The 18,038-nt window shown below is 44.6% G+C and overlaps 1 protein-coding gene across 1 annotated transcript in view; it reads right to left on the bottom strand.

Annotated features, from left to right (window-relative positions):
* Nucleotides 1-18,038, bottom strand: part of LOC139355397 (polyprenol dehydrogenase-like) — a 292,394-nt gene that overhangs the window by 160,105 nt on the left and 114,251 nt on the right. The window contains exon 2 of the mRNA XM_071088981.1: nucleotides 12,958-13,065. Within this exon, the coding sequence (XP_070945082.1) occupies nucleotides 12,958-13,065 (108 nt within the window). The remainder of the gene's footprint in view (nucleotides 1-12,957; nucleotides 13,066-18,038) is intronic.

Genomic DNA, 18,038 nt, shown 5'->3' with positions numbered 1-18,038 from the left:
TGAAACCCCGTGTCTACTAAAAATACAAATTAGCTGGGCTGGGTGGTATGTGCCTGTCATCCCAGCTATTCAGGAGGCTGAGGCAGGAGAATTGCCTGAACCTGGGAGGCGGATGTTGTGGTGAGCAGAGGTCACGAAATGGCACTCCAGCCTGGGCAACAAGAGCGAAACTGCATCTCAAATAAATAAATAAATAAATAAATAAATAAACCTACCATATGATCTAGCAATCTCACTCCTCCGTATAGATCCAAAGGAAATGAAATGAGCACCTTATGGTGATATCTACAGTCCCATGTTCACTGCAGCCTGACTCACAAGAGCCAAGCTATGAAACCAACCTAAGTGTCCACCTAAGGATATGTGGACAAAGAAAACGTGGGATTCTACACCATGGAATACCATTCAGCCTTTTAAGAAGGGGAACCTGTCCTGTGATACAATATGGATCAACCAGGAGTACATCACATTAAGTAAAATAAGCTGCAGAAAGCCAAATCCCACATGATCTCACCCATATGTAGAGGCTCCAGAAGTCGAACTCACAAGAAAAAGTATTATGGTGATTACTGGCCGGGCACAGTGGCTCACGGCTGTAATCCCAGCACTTTGGGAGGCCAAGGCGGGTGGATCACGAGGTCAAGAGATCGAGACCATCCTGGCCAACGTGGTAAAACCCCGTCTCCACTAAAAGTGCAAAAATTAGCCAAGTGTGGTGGTGTGCACCTGTAGTCCCAGCTACTCGGGAGGCTGAGGCAGGAGAATTGCTTGAACCTGAGAGGCAGAGGTTGCAGTGAGCCGAGATCATGTGACTGCACTCCAGCCTGGCGACAGAGTGAGACTCCATCTCAAAAAAAAGAAAGAAAGAAAAGAAAAAGTATTATGGTGATTACCAGGTGCTGGGGGGTGGGTTGGTGACATTTTGGTCAAATGACACCAAAGGTCAGTTTGACGGAAGGTATAAGTTCAAGAGATCTATTGTACTAAAGGTGACTAAATTAGTGACTTATAGTCTTGAACTTGACTATAATTAGTCACAGTGACTATAATTCATATTTGAAAATTGCAAAGAGAGTAGATTTTACGTGTTTCCAAAAACACACAAAAAGAAACACGTAAGGTAATGGATATGCGAATTAGCTTGAATTGGCCATTCCAGATGGAAACATATATCGAAATCACACTTTGTACACCATAAAAATATGTCACTTGTTTTTGTCAATTAAAATAAGTAAATAGATAATGAAATACAAGTTTAAATATTTTACATGTGTCACATGTACTATTCATGGACAACACAAAGTATATGTGGCACAAAGTCACTTTTAAAAGACAGTTGCAATTTAGATAACCTAACCCAGCTAGACTTCCTGTGACCTACAAAACTAGATTTCATGATGACCAACACAACCGCACCTCATCATACTCTAACCCAACTAAATCTCATTAGGACCGGCCAAAATACACCTCATCATACCCTAACCCAAATAGATCTGATTATACCTTAACCCAACTAGACCTCATCATGACCTAAGCCAACTAAATCTCATTATAACCTAGCCCAAATAGACCTCAACATGACCTAATACAAATATATATCTTTATGACTATACCAAATAGACCTCATCAAAACTTAACTGAATCTCATCATGACCAACCACACTAGACCTCATAACTTAACCAAACTAGACCTCATCATGACCTAATACAACGAGATCACATCATTACCAACCCAACTAGACCTCATCATGACCTGACACAGCTAAATCTCATTATAAACCAGCCCAACAAGATCTAATCATGACTGACTGTGACTAGATTTCATCATGACCAACCCAACTACCTCCTCATGACCTAACTAACTCTCATAATGACCAACCCAACTATACTTCGTCATAACTGAACCCAGCTTAACTACATCATAACCTAACCCCACAAGACTTCATTATGACCTAATACAACTACATCTCATCAAGGCCAACAAAACTAGTCCTCATCATGACCTAACAAAATCTCATCATGACCAACCCAAATAGACCTCATCACAACCTAATCCAAGTAAACCTCCTCATACCCTAACCCAAGTAGAATCTATCATGACCTAACCAAACTAGACTTCATCATAACCTAACCAAACTAGACCTCATCATGACCTAATACAACTAGATCTCATCAAGACCAACCCAACTAGACCTTGTCATGACCTAATTATATCTCATCATGACCAACGAACTAGATCTTATCATAATATAATCCAACAAGATTACATCATGACCAACCCAACTAGACCTCATCATAACCTAACCCAACTAGATCTTATCATGACCTAATACAACTAGATCCCACCATGAGCAACACAACTAGACCTCATCATAAACAAGCTACATCTCATTATGACAATGAACTAGATCTCATCATAACCTAACCCGCCTAGATCTCATCATGACCTAATACAAGTAGATCTCATCATGAACAACCTACCAGATCGCATCATAGCCTAGCCCAACTAGACTTCATTATGACCTAATACAACTAATTCTCATAATGACCAATCCCACTAGACCTCATCATGACCGAACCAAATTGGACTTCATCATAACCTAACCCAACTAGACCTCATCATGACATGAGACAACTAGATCTTATCATGACCTACCCAACTAGAACTCATCATGACCTAACTAGAGCACATCATGACCAACCAAACAGATCCCATTATAACTTAATCCAACTAGATCTCATCATAACCTAATACAACTAGATTTCATCATGACCAATGCACTAGACCGCACCATATCCTACCACAACTGGATCTCATCATGACCTAATACAACTAGATTTCATTATGACCAACCCATCTAGACCTCATCATAACCTAACTAGATCTCAACATGACCAACCAACTAGATCTCATCATAACCTAAACCAACTACTACTCATCATGACCTAGTACAACTAGTTCTCATCATGACAAACCCAACTAGACCTCATCATAACCTAACTAGATCTCAACATGACCAACCAACTAGATCTCATCATAACCTAAACCAACTACTACTCATCATGACCTAGTACAACTAGTTCTCATCATGACAAACCCAACTAGACCTCATCATAACCTACCCCAGCTACATCACATCATGACCTAATACAACTAGATCTCATCATGACCAACCAACTAGATATCATCGTAACATAATTCAATTAGATCTCATCATGACCTAATACAATAGATTTCATAAAGACCAGCCCAACTATACCTCATCATAACCTAACTCAATTAAATCTCCTCATACCCTAACCCAACTAGACCTCATCATGACCTAACCCAACTAAATAAACCTCAGCATAATCTCACCCAACTAGACCTCATCATGACCAAATACAACTAGATCTCATCACGACCAACCCAACTAGACCTCATCATAACCTAACTAGATCTCATCATGACCAACCAACTAGATCTCATCATAACCTAACCCAACCAGATCTCATCATGACCAACCCAACTAGACCTCATCATAACCTAACCCAACTAGATCTCATCATGACCTAATACAATTAGATCTCCTCGTGACCAACCCAACTGGACCTCATTATAGCCTAACTAGATCTCATCATGACCAACCAACTGGACCTCATCAGAACCTTACCCAACTAGATCTCATCAGGACCTAATGCGACTAGATCTCATCAGGACCAACCCAACTAGACTTCATCATAACCCAACTAAACTTCATTATAACATAATTAGACCTCATCACTATCTACCCTTCCTGAGGACTGTACAAGAGATTTCTTATCTTGGAAAAAAGCAGTATAATTTCAAAACAGAAACAAAAAGATTTTGAGCCCAAACCAGAGTCACCAATCTGTGGCTAAACCTGGTCTGCAGCTAGATATTGTACAAAAAAGTTTTACTGGAACACAGACTTTCCTGTTGTTTTAAATATTACCTATGGGTGGTTACTCACTCCTAGGGCAGAGCTCATAGTTATGAGAGAAACATATGAACACATTTATTACCGGTCTCTTTACAGAAAAAGTTTACCAACCCCACCTACATCTTAGATGACATTCCATTAAGCATTATGAAAAAAAATGATCCCCCACCAAAACAATATTTTGAAACAATGAAACTAAGATCTTGTGGAGAGATGGGAATTTGAACAACTGATATATGTGCCTCATCATATTAATGTGCTTCAGTTGGACCCAGGTTATAATCTGAATTATTTTACAAGTAGTTGATTATTCTTTAAATATTAATAAATTTTTAATTAAAAATTTGAAGTTAAATATGCTCATCTCTTATTTTGTATTTAATATAAAATTCATTGTGTTCAATGATTTTTTTCATTAATTGACTTTGAATCAAACTGTCTTACAAAATGAAAAAATGCCTCTCTCAGAATAAATCCAATTATCCTCAAAGTCACACAGGGGAGATAAGACTGAATAATTGATTGGATTGACTTGAAGGGTCAAAACTGTAACTCACAGTGAAAATTAAACACTGACATCAGGAGCTCTGTGGGAAAGGAGACAGGTAGGGTGCAGATGTGGTGTTTACTTTCTGTTTATCTCCAGAAAAAAGGCACATTGGTGCTGACATACACTGCTCCTGATGCTCAGTAAACATCATCTAAATGAAGTGGTAACACTTGAGACTCCCATGCACATGCACCAGAAGCTTGCTCACATGTCTTCATTGCTTTGTTCCTACAAAGTCCTCAGTCAACTAGACCTCACTGTGACCTAACCAAACCACATATCATCATGATCTAACTCAACCTGTCATCATGATCTAATCCAACAAGACTTTATTGTGTTGTATTCAACTACCTCATGATGACATAACCCAACTAGACCTCATCATGACCTAACCCAACTAGACCTCATCATGATCTATCCATTAGGCCTCATCATGACCTTCCCAACTAGATCTCATCATGCTCTAACCCAATTAGACCTCATCATGACTTACCCAACTAGACATCAATGTGACCTAACCCAACTAGAACTCATTGGTTCTTAACCCAACTAGACTTCATCATGACCTAGCCAAACCACACATCATCATGATCTGATCCAGCTAGATCTCATCATGCTATTACTGAAGTAGACTTCATTAAGACCTAATTAAATCACACCTCATAATGATCTAACTCAACCAGTCATCCTAATCTAATCCAACAAGATTTCATCAATGTGACAACTAGACCTCAATGTGACCTAATCCAACTACATGTCGTCAGGACCTAACTCAACTAGACCTCATCACGACCTACCCAATTAGATCTCAGAGTGACTTAGCCCAACTAGATTTCATCATGACCTAAATAAGTCACACATCATCATGTCTAATCCAATTATATCTCATCATGCTCTTATGGAATTAGACTTCATTAAGACCTAATCAAACCATTCCTCATAATGACCTAACTCAACCAGTCATCATGATCTAATCAAACAAGACTTCATTACATCCTATTCAACTACTTCATCATGACATAACCAAAGGAGACATTATCATGATCTAATACAACTAGACTTCATCATGACCTGCCCAACTAGATCTCGTCATGACCAAACCAAACTGTACCTCACCATGATCTAACTCAACCAGACATCATCACAACCTCATACAACTAGACTTCATCATGACCTGCCCAACTAGACCTCACCATGACCAAACCAAACTGCACCTCATCATGATGTAACTCAACCAGACATCATCACAACCTCATACAACTAGACTTCATCATGACCTGCCCAACTAGATCTCGTCATGACCAAACCAAACTGTACCTCATCATGATCTAACTCAACCAGACATCATCACAACCTCATACAACTAGACTTCCTCATGACCTGCCCAACTAGATCTCGTCATGACCGAACCAAACTGCACCTCATCATGATGTAACTCAATGAGACATCATCACAACCTCATACAATAGACTTCCTCATGACCTGCCCAACTAGACCTCCTCATGACCTCAACCACCACGATGAGGCAAAAAAGCACAAAGAAATGGGGTGTTTTCTTCCCTTCCTAGTTTAATGAAGAATTAAACTAATAATTAAACATTGCCTAGCTTAATTAAGAATTAAGAAGACGAAAAGATCATTGCACTGGAGGAGACACAAGGTCAAATATAACCAGTATTGGATGTAAGTCCTCCCATCTTTGTTCAATCTTGAGGGTCTCTCTTCACCCTACTCCACCATCATTGAAGCCACTAGGCCCACATCCAGCCAACCTTCAGAGAATACCTATTGCTCTCCCTGTTCGAAAAATCAGCATCATTTTGACCCAGTCATCTCAAATATTGGCAGAAGTCTGAGACACGGAAAGTCCTGCAAAGTTTGTCATGTCGTTAATGACAGAGCAGATATCCACCTAGCATGGATGGTCAAAACCAAGGGTTGGAATCCATCACCATCTCACAGTCTCCACGCTAAATCTCAGAACCCCTCCTGTCCTACGTCTTGTCTCTGATTTCCTCAGGTCCCAGGGAGATGTAAACAGATCATGAAAGTGCTCAAGTTCATAAGAACTTCTAGAAATATTCTCTCAGATGGGCACCCTCTCTCACAGGGTCTCCTCATCTAAACCCAATCCTTTTGCATCTAGAGGGGGTGCAATAAACTGAATGTTTGTATCCGTCCGAAGTTCCTACGTTGAAACTCTAACATCCCTGGTGACTCTGTTGGGAGGCAGAGCCTTGTGGGATGATTAGGTCATGAGAGTGGAGCACCATGAATGGAATTAGTACCCTTATAAAAGAGACCCCATCCAGTTTCCGCCACGTGAGGACACAGGAGAAAGTGGCCATCCACAACCTAGAAGACAGACTACACCAGAATCTGACCATGCTGACCCCCTGGTCTTAGGACTTCCAGCCTTGAGAACTATAGGACAATAAGTTTCTCTGGTTTGCAAGCCACTCGGTCTGCAGTATTGTGTTACAGCAGCCCAAACACACCAAGACAGGAGAGTTATGGACATGGATGAACTTGACAATTTCAAGAAATTGTCATAAACTTTTAACTTCTCCCAGTCTATTATGAGAATGGGGCCGGGTGCAGTGGCTCATGCCTGTAATCCCAGCACTTTGGGAGGCCGAGGCAGGCAAATTATGAGGTCAAGAAATCAAGACCATCCTGACCAATATGGTGAAACCCCCTCTCTACTAAAAATACAAAAATTAGCTTGCCGTGGTGGCACACACCTGTAGTCCCAGTTACTTAGGAGGCTGAGGTAGGAGAATGGCTTCAACCCGGGAGGTTGCGGTAAGCTGAGATCGTGCCACTGCACTCCAGCCTGGGCAATAAGAGTGAAACTCCATATCAAAAACATAATAATAAAAATAAAATAATAAAATAAAATAAAGAGAATGGGGCCAGGTACAGTGGCTCACGCCTGTAATCCCAGCACTTTAGGAGGCTGAGGCGGGCGGATCACGAGGTCAAGAGATTGAGACCATCTTGGCCATCATGGTGAAACTCCATCTCTACTAAAAATACAAAAATTAGCTGGGTGTGGTGGCGCACTCCTGTAGTCCCAGCTACTTGGGAGGCTGAGGCAAGAGAATCGCTTGAACCCGGGAGGTTGAGGTTGAAGGGAGCTGAGATTGTGCCACTGAACTCCAGCCTGGGCAACAGAGCGAGACTCCATCTCGAAGGAAAAAAAAAAAAGAATGGGTGAAAAAATGCTCAAGTGGGAGTTAGATACAACTTTGAGTAAAAGAACGGCTTGATGGAAAGAAAGAGACTGAAATAGACCAAAAAGTGCTCACCTGCTCCCAAAGCCCAACAAATCATTAATCCAACAAGATTTCATTACCTTCTACTCAATTACCTCATTATGATATAGCCAAACAAGATGTTATCATTATCTAATAAAACTAAGCTTCATCATGTGAAACAGTACACACGTCTGTACACTATTTTACAAACCCTGAAGCCCATGAGAGAAAGATGGTTGTATGAGGAAGGGAACTGCCTGTACAAAATTATTTTAAAAGTGTCCGGGCACAGTGGCTCACACCTGTAATCCCAGCACTTTGGGAGGCCCAAGCAGGCAGATTGCTTCAGCTCAGGTGTTCGAGACAAGTCCGAGCAACCTGGTGAGACTCCGTCTCTACTAAAACTACAAAAAATTAGCCAGGCCTGGTGGTGCACACCTGTGGTCCCAGCTACTTGGGAGGCTGAGGTGGGAGGATCGCTTGAGCCCAGGAGGCAGAGGTTGTAGTGCGCTGAGATCATGCCATTGCACTGCAGCCTGGGTGACGGAGTGAGACCCTGTCTCAAAAATGTGAAAGTTGAGAAGAGCCATGACACAGAAAAATTTTAAGTTGTGCACTCATGTTTTGCAAAAGCCAAAAAGGCTCAAACTTAAGTGAAGGACAGAGCAAGGAGCCATGTGCGCTGACATGAACCACGCATCTCCAGGGAGAACAAACAGAAGGCCAGATGGGCTGAACGTGGGGTTTCCCCCTCTGAGTCAAGGACTCCTGGGGATTCCCGCATGAAATTCAGGAGGTTAGCGTCAGCAAGGTTGGCATTTTCTTCTTTTGCAAATGAAGATGAGAAAACACAGAGGTGTGGGCAGCAGCCGTGCATTTGCACCAGCAGAAACTGCCACGGAGATTTTTGGATAGAGCCAACTCAAAGCCAAGTGGATGGCCATCGAGAGCAGCTATTGAAACACACGAGGCTCAGAACCAGAGCAATAGCTGCATGAGGATATCACAGTTTCTATCGGATAGATTTTGTGCATACGATGATGTGGAGAGCTCAGTTTTTCCTTATACCTTTTACATGCATGTCAACTTCATTGATTCGTAATATGATGATTTTTAGCCTGTACAATGAGGCATCAACAGACATCCAGAGGTTCAAGGCCCGGAAAGGCTCCGTGCTGAGCCCCTGGTCACCAGATCAGACTCATGCTCTTACGCTTGAGCCTTTTTGGCTTCTGCAAAGGTGTTCAAGGCCCAGAAAAATCTCTGTCCTGGACAGAGCTCCTCCAAGATAAGGAAGAACTGAGACGAATTCATGTTGAAATCTCCAGCCCTAAGCATTGTTTATGATCCATGACCATCTTTCCATAAATGACAACAAGGGAAAGAAGGAGAAAGAATGGCAGAAAGGAAGAAGTCAGTCAATAATGGGCATTGGGTTTGGAAAGTCTTTTTTTTTTGAGACAGAGTCTCACTCTGTCGCCCAGGCTGCAGTGCAGTGGCGTGATCTCGGCTCACTGCAACCTCCGCCTCCCTGGCTCAAGAGATGCTCCTGCCTCAACCTCCCAAGTAGCTGGGATTACAGGCGCGCACCATCATGCCCAGCTACTTTTTATATTTTTAGTAGAGACAGGGTTTCTACTAAAGTAGCTGGGATTACAGGCGCGCACCATCATGCCCAGCTACTTTTTATATTTTTAGTAGAGACAGGGTTTCTACTAAAGTAGCTGGGATTACAGGCGCGCACCATCATGCCCAGCTACTTTTTATATTTTTAGTAGAGACAGGGTTTCTACTAAAGTAGCTGGGATTACAGGCGCGCACCATCATGCCCGGCTACTTTTTATATTTTTAGTAGAGACAGGGTTTCTACTAAAGTAGCTGGGACTACAGGCGCGCACCATCATGCCCGGCTACTTTTTATATTTTTAGTAGAGACAGGGTTTCTACTAAAGTAGCTGGGACTACAGGCGCGCACCATCATGCCCAGCTACTTTTTATATTTTTAGTAGAGACAGGGTTTCTACTAAAGTAGCTGGGATTACAGGCGCGCACCATCATGCCCGGCTACTTTTTATATTTTTAGTAGAGACAGGGTTTCTACTAAAGTAGCTGGGATTACAGGCGCGCACCATCATGCCCGGCTACTTTTTATATTTTTAGTAGAGACAGGGTTTCTACTAAAGTAGCTGGGATTACAGGCGCGCACCATCATGCCCGGCTACTTTTTATATTTTTAGTAGAGACAGGGTTTCTACTAAAGTAGCTGGGATTACAGGCGCGCACCATCATGCCCGGCTACTTTTTATATTTTTAGTAGAGACAGGGTTTCTACTAAAGTAGCTGGGATTACAGGCGCGCACCATCATGCCCGGCTACTTTTTATATTTTTAGTAGAGACAGGGTTTCTACTAAAGTAGCTGGGATTACAGGCGCGCACCATCATGCCCGGCTACTTTTTATATTTTTAGTAGAGACAGGGTTTCTACTAAAGTAGCTGGGATTACAGGCGCGCACCATCATGCCCAGCTACTTTTTATATTTTTAGTAGAGACAGGGTTTCACCATGTTGGCCAGCATGGTCTCAATCTCCTGACCTCGTGATCCACCTGCCTCGGCCTCCCAAAGTGCTGGGATTACAGGTGTGGGCCATTGTGCCCGGCCTGGAAAGTCTTAAGTGAATATGATCCTGCATATCTAAAACCAGACCTACAGTATGATGTTTATAAAAGCAGACGTCATATAACAGTCTTTCATCAAAAGCAAAGGGTGCCCAGGCACAGTGGCTCACACTTGTAATCCCAGCACTTTGGGAGGCTGAGGCGGGCAGATCACCTGAGGTCAGGAGTGTGAGACCAGCCTGGCCAACAAAGCGAAACCCCATCTCTACTAAAAATACAAAAATTAGCCGGGCGTGGTGGTGGGCACCTGTAATCCCAGCTACTCGGGAGGCTGGGGCATGGGAGTCGCTGGAACCCGGGAGGCAGAGGATGCTGTGAGCCAAGATTGTGTCGCTGCATTCCACCCTGGGTGACAGAGCAAGACTCTGTCTCAAAAATAAATAAATAAATGAATGAATAAATAAATAAATAAATAAATAGAGTTTGGCATGGTGGTGCGTGCCTGTAGCACCAGCGACTCGTGAGGCTGAGTCAGGAGGATTGCCTGAGGCCAGGAGTTTGAGGTTGCAGTGAGCCATGATTACATTACTGCACTGCAGCCTGGGCTGACAGAACAGGATCCTGTCTGAAAATAATTAATTAAAATTCAGGTGGGGTCAACAGTGAGCATCATACGCATTAAGGTTTTTATTTTTCCAAGCTCATCTCCGCACATCATTTAAGCTAGCTGATTTAAACTTCCCCAGGTATGCAATTGATGCTCCCTCCCCCTCCCCCATCCCCTCCCCATCCCCTCTCCTTCTCCCTCCCCCACCACCTATTCTTCCCACACCCCCTCTCCTTCCCCCTCCCCCACCTCCTTTTCTTCTCCCATCCCCTCTCCTCCCCCCACGCCCTCTCCTTCCCCCTCCCCCACCCCTCTCCTTCCCCCTCCCCTGCTCCCTCTTCTTCCCCCACCCCCTCCCCGTCCCCTCTCCTTCTCCCTCCCCCACCACCTATTCTTCCCCCACCCCCTCTCCTTCTCCCTCCCCTGCCCCCTTTTCTTCCCCCACTCCCTCTCCTTCCCCCCACCCTTCTCCTCCCTCCCCCACTCCCTCTCCTTCCCCCTCCCCCGGCCCCCACTCCTCCCCCCTCCTTCTCCTTCACCCACCCCCTCCCCCTCTCCCCCTCCTTCACTGACAATAGTAGAATGGGTTAATTCCAACTGTCCTCATGTTCCCAGTTGAAGGGAGACCTGAAGAGGTCCCACCTAAAGAGGAGTCAGAGCTCATGATAAGCTTTTAGAGAGATTTTCAAAAAGAAGAGCAGAAATCAAACATCGAGTGTCTACAGGGCATGGATGCAGAAAAAACAAGTATCCCACAAAATTGTTCAGATTCTGTCAGGAGGTTGTGTTTGAACAAAATTCAGAAATTGAAGTCCTAAACCCCAGGACCTCAGAATGTGACTGTGTTTGGAAATAAGGTCTTTAAAGTGGTGATTAAGGTAAAATGAGGTCACTAGAGTGGGCCCTGATCTAATCGAACTGGTGTCCTTATAAGAAGAGCATATGAGGACACAGACACACACAGAGGGATGACCCTGTGAGGACACAGAGAGAAGACGGCGCCTACAAGCCAAGGAGAGAGGCCTTGGGAGGAACCAGCCCTGCCCACCCCTGGATCTCAGACTTCCAGCCTCCAGGACTGTGGGAGAATCAATGTCTGTTGTGTATAAGCCGCCCATTCTATGGTAATTCTGTGATAGCAGCCTGAAATAAACTAAGACATCTCAGGAGAAGAGGAGATGAAAACACACAGAGAAACGACCCTGTGAGGACGCGGGGAGAACACGGTGTCTCCAAGCCCAGGAGAGAGGCCACAGGAGGAACCAGCCCTGCCCTCATTGTGATATTAAACATCCAGCCTCCAGAATTGTGAAAACTAAATTTTGGCTTTTTATTAACCTCCAGTCTCCTTCAGATACTTTGTTATAGCAGCCCTAGTAAAGTAATAAAGATATATGGTTATTTTCTTCCAGGAAACCATGTGAAAAAAAACACAGGATCGATATGGAAGCAGCACATATATCTATTTCCAAAAGAGTACAACAATTTCCTGTGTTTTCCAGGTTTTGAATATCACCTTTATGAGTTTTGTGGATCTGACTGAATTTTCTATATGCAAATCAACATTTGCATACATGTCTAAATGAACAACTAAGTAGCTCACGTTAGGTATAAAATACAACTAACTGCCAGGCATGGTGGCTCACACCGGTAATCCTAGCACTCTGGGAGGCCAAGGCAGGTGGCTGGCTTGAGCTGAGGGGTTCAAGACCAGCCTGGCCAGTGTACTGAAACACCATCTCTACTAAAAATACAACAATGAGCCGGGCGTGGCGGTGCCTGTCTGTAAACCCAGGTAGTCGGGAGGCTGAGGTGGGAGAATTGCTTGAACCCAGGAGGTGGAGGTTGCAGTGAGCCGAGATCGCAGCATTGCAGTCCGGCGTGGGCCGACAGACTGAGACCCTGCCTCAAAAACAAAAACAGCAACCACAACAAAACCCAAAAAACAAAAAACACAAGTAACTGTCAAAGTCATCACCTATGATAACATGCATGCCGAGTCTCGCCAGATGCTTCGCCGTCGAATAGCCGATGCCATCTGTCCCTCCCGTCACGACGGCCACACGGTCAGGTTGTCGGGGGAAACCTGAAAAAGAGGAAGAGAAAATCATCAAACTAAGATTTAAAAGCAGAGCACATATTTGTGAGAATTAAGCCTCCAGAGACGCAGGATGCCAAAGGGAGGGATGGTTCCATTCCTTCTGCTTCTGTTCCTGTTGAATTCCCACAGGCTCAGGAGGCATGGATGTATTAAAGTGGATTAGTCTCGCGTAATGACAGTGCAATGAAAAACCCCCTGATAAATCCCGTCATCCCCCACGAGTCCCTGGCAGGCGCTGGAATATGCCGTCCATGTGACCGGCAGAAAGGCCTGCAGCATGGATACCCTTTCAGAGGTGAGCGAGAATCCTGAACTAACCTCTGCTCTCGGGGCAGCACCGGGCAGGACACCTTTGTTGGTTTGCAAATGTAGACTTTATCGGGATGTAGGCATGGTGGGGCCAACAGATCAGGAGGCTGCTCTTGAGCAAGTGGTTTGTTACTCACAGGTCCCAAGAGGAGGGGCGTGTCACGCCACTCAGGACCACACAGGGGCACACCCAGTTTGGTCAGGTGGGAAGACAAAGGGGACAAGAGCTCTCCTTGTGGTTTCCAAGGGAAGGAACAGGTGAGGAGGCTTAGCGCGGGCTGGTGTGAATGATTTCAGCGGACTCTGGGGCACAGGGGCTGTCCCTGACTCTCGGGTACCTGGTTTTGGGGTGGTTACGGCAGGCGGAGAGTGACGTGGAATAGGCAAGCCCAATAAAGGAGATGGTTGGGGGCGGATTCTGGATTGGTGGGTTTGCATACGAAAGACAGGCTCACAGATGGGTTGTTCACCACCTCCGGGGATTCACTAGCCGTGGGAGGGGCAGGGTCTCTAGGGCTGACACGGTCACGGAAGTCATGCATCAGAACCCAGAAAATAAAAGACATGGTAAATACGGTTTGCTTCAAAGCTGCTGAGGGCACAGGTGCAGAGAGCATCTCACCTGAATTTCTGGTTAAGACAAGTGATCCACATTTGGACAGAGATTTGTATTTCTTTTTCTTCCTTCCATTTGTCCTCCCTGCCTTCTCTCCATCTTTCCTTCCTTCCTTCCCTCTTTCCTTCCTTCCTTCCTCCTTCCTTCTCTTTTTCCTTTCTTCCTTCATTCTTTCCCTGCCTCATTCCTTCCTTTCCTCCCTCTCTCCTTCCCTCCCTCCTTCTTTCCTTCCTTCCCTCCCTCTTTCCTTTCTTCATTCCTTCCTTCCCTCCCTTTTTCTTTCCTTCCATTCTCCTTCCTTCCTTCCTTCCCTCCCTCTTTCGTCTTCATTCCTTCCTTCCCTCCCTTTTGCTTTCCTTCCATTCTCCTTCCTTCTTTCCTTCCTTCCTCCCCTCTTTCCTGTCTTCACTCCTTCCCTCCCTTTTTCCTTCCTTCCTCCTTCCTTCCTTCTTTCCTTCCTTTCTTCCCTCCCTCTTTACTTCTTTCCTTTCCTCTTTCCCTCCTTTCTTCTTTTTTTCATATATTTATTTTTTATTATACTTTAAATTCTAGGGTACATGTGCACAACGTGCAGGTTTGTGACACATGTAGACATGTGCCATGTTGGTGTGCTGCACCCATTAACTGGTCATTTACGTTAGGTATGTCTCCTAATGTTATCCCTCCTTGTCTCACTCCTTCCTTCTTCTTTTCCTCTTTCCTTCACTCCCTCTTTCCTTCCTTTATCCTTCCATCCTTTCCTCTTCACTTCTCTCACTTTTTCCTTCCTACCTTCCCTTCCCTTCCTCTTTACTTCCTTCTCTCACTCTTTCCTTCCTTCTTTCCCTCTTTCCTTCCCTCCCTCTTTTCTTTCTTCCCTCCCTCTTTCCTTCCTTTCTTCCTCCTTCCTTCTGTCCCTATTCCAACCCTTCCCTTCTTCTTTTATAAAATATGTGCAGAGCCCACACTCGGTGCCCAGCATGCAGGGAACGAACTAGACCGACATAAACATGTTCTCTGCCTCCAGGAGATTTCGTTCCCCTGGGTAAGATGCCATCCATTGTAAATACACAGATGTGTCTGGCACTAAGCCAGAACTTTCCAGATCTCACACCTTCCAGTTATGAGTGAACTTCAAAGGAAACCCCGAGCAAAGGAAGAAGAGGAGAGGTCGATGCGGTGATTCTGGATGGAGGGTGAGAGGAAAACCCTCCGAGGAGGGCCTCCTGAGCTGATGCTGTGACGGGGAGAGCAAAAGCCCAGCACGCCTGCGATATTCCAGGAAGAGGAAGGCGGCTGGCTGGAGCCAAGCACGTGGAAAGAGGGAAGAGAGGAGGGAAGAAGGTGCAGGGGCACCCCGCACAGTTCGTGAGCTTCTTTCTCTCCGGCAGACCGGGCGTCATCACAGGGCTCTGAGCTGAATCTGTGATATGTTTCACAGGAAGGAATGAAGGGATAGATTCATGGAGAATCCCCTCGAGCTGGAGGAAGACATGGCTATCAAGGGTCCCCTGCAGCAGTCCCAGGGATTGACGGGGGAGCTCGGCCACAGTTCAGCACAGGTGGTATGAGAGGTGGTGGATTCAGAACGTGTCTCACAGGTGCAGGCAACAGGTGTGCTGGTGGGAGTCAGACATCTGGTGTGCAAAGTCAAAAACCAATCCCAAGGCAAGGACAGAGACGGGGACACGATGAGGCAAGAATGAGTCCTTGTACGGGGGGCTGAGAAAATGCAAGAAGGGAACTTCCATGAATTCCCTGGAGAAGGGAAGACTGACGGAAAAGTGGATTTCGTAGGCAGGAAGTCAGGCAAGTCGCTTTCTGTGAATTATTACAGACACATATGACCTTTTTCAAGTTTTGTGCAGGAGATTATTTTCTTCAACATATTTGGAATGTTCTTTATTAAAACATTAAGCCTGAGTGTCCACCAACAGATATTCTGATTTTTTAAAATACGGCACATATATAACATGGAATAGTACGCAGCCATGAAAAGGAATGAAGTTGTGTCTTGTGCAGCAACACAAAGTGAACTAGAGACCATTATCCTAAGTGAAACAACTCAGAAACAGAAAGTCAAATGCCACACGTTATCCCTTATAAGGGGAGTTAAATAATGTGTACACATCAACATAGAGCATAAATTAATAGACATTGGGGACTCAGAGGTGTCACAGGGTGGGATGGGATGAGGGACGAGAAATTACCTATTGGCTACCATGCGCGTTATTTGAGTGATGGCCTCACTAAAAGCCCAAACATTAGCACTATGCAATATATTCGTGTAACACAAGTGTACTCATACCCACGAATCTATAAAAATACAAAGGTAATTTAAATAGCAATAAGGATTATAAATCATTCTGCTATAAAGACACGTGCACACGTATGTTTATTGCGGCACTGTTCACAATAGCAAAGACTTGGAACCAACCCAAATGCCCATCGATGATAGACTGGAGTAAGAAAATGTGGTACATAGACACCATGGAATACTACGCAGCCATAAAAAAGGATGAGTTCGTGTCCTTTGCAGAAACATGGATGAAGCTGGAAACCATCCTTCTCAGCAAACTCACACAAGAACAGAAAACCAAACACCGCATGTTCTCACTCATAAGTGGGAGTCGAACAATGAGAACACATGGACACAGGGAGGGGAGCATCACACACCGGGGCCTGTCAGGAGGTGGGGGGCTAGGGGAGGGACAGCATTAGGAGAAATAGCTTATATTGATGACGGGTTGATGGATGCAGCAAATCACCATGGCGCCTGTCTACCTATGTAACAAACCTGCACATTCTGCACATGTACTGCAGAACTTAAAGTGTAATAAAATAAAATAAAATAAAATAAAATAAAATAAAATGAAAAGGCCTATGCTACTTTTACATTTTGCCTTTCCCAAGTGTAAAAAATTTCGTGTCTCCTCTCCCCCAAAAATAATTCCTATGTTGAAAACATTCCATCGCCAGGGTGATGGTATGAGGAGGTGGGGCCTGTGGGGGAGGCTCTTCAACATATAATTTATTTGTCAGCCTGTACACTTCATTGACAGTATTGTGTGAACAGTCCTCTCGGTGTGTAAGACTTTTACTATTTGGCTTGATACACGCATGAATCGATGAAAAGTTCTGTCCACCTAGAACACTGCATCATAAGTTTTCCACACGCTTAGGTTTTCTGCTGTATTCCTCGTAACCCAAAGGTAGAAGTTGTACAAGGACATTCCCATGTTCCTGACCCAAGCTAAGGGACTTGGAATTACTACATGTAGTCTCAGTAAGTTTATTTTAAAAATCGGAATATATTATTAAATCCTAATTACGAACACGCACGCTATGCTTATATGCTGCGTGTGTATAAGTCTGTGTCTGTGTGAGGGTGTGTGTGTGTGTACATGCTGGGTGTGTATAAGTCTGTGTCTGTGTGAGGGTGTGTGTGTGTACATGCTGGGTGTGTATAAGTCTGTGTCTGTGTGAGGGTGTGTGTGTGTGTACATGCTGCGTGTGTATAAGTCTGTGTCTGTGTGAGGGTGTGTGTGTGTGTGTACATGCTGCGTGTGTATAAGTCTGTGTCTGTGTGAGGGTGTGTCTGTGTGTGTACATGCTGCGTGTGTATAAGTCTGTGTCTGTGTGAGGGTGTGTCTGTGTGTGTACATGCTGCGTGTGTATAAGTCTGTGTCTGTGTGAGGGTGTGTGTGTGTGTACATGCTGGGTGTGTATAAGTCTGTGTCTGTGTGAGGGTGTGTGTGTGTGTGTACATGCTGCGTGTGTATAAGTCTGTGTCTGTGTGAGGGTGTGTGTGTGTGTGTACATGCTGCGTGTGTATAAGTCTGTGTCTGTGAGGGGGTGTGTGTGTGTGTACATGCTGCGTGTGTATAAGTCTGTGTCTGTGTGAGGGGGTGTGTGTGTGTGTACATGCTGCGTGTGTATAAGTCTGTGTCTGTGTGAGGGTGTGTGTGTGTGTGTACATGCTGCGTGTGTATCAGTCTGTGTCTGTGTGAGGGTGTGTGTGTGTGTACAAGCTGGGTGTGTATCAGTCTGTGTC

This window comes from Macaca nemestrina, chromosome X, assembly GCF_043159975.1.
Source record: "Macaca nemestrina isolate mMacNem1 chromosome X, mMacNem.hap1, whole genome shotgun sequence".
In the NCBI taxonomy this organism is placed as follows: Eukaryota; Metazoa; Chordata; class Mammalia; order Primates; family Cercopithecidae; genus Macaca; species Macaca nemestrina.
Note: the sequence above shows the minus strand (reverse complement) of the source record. Positions and strands in the feature narration are given on the sequence as shown.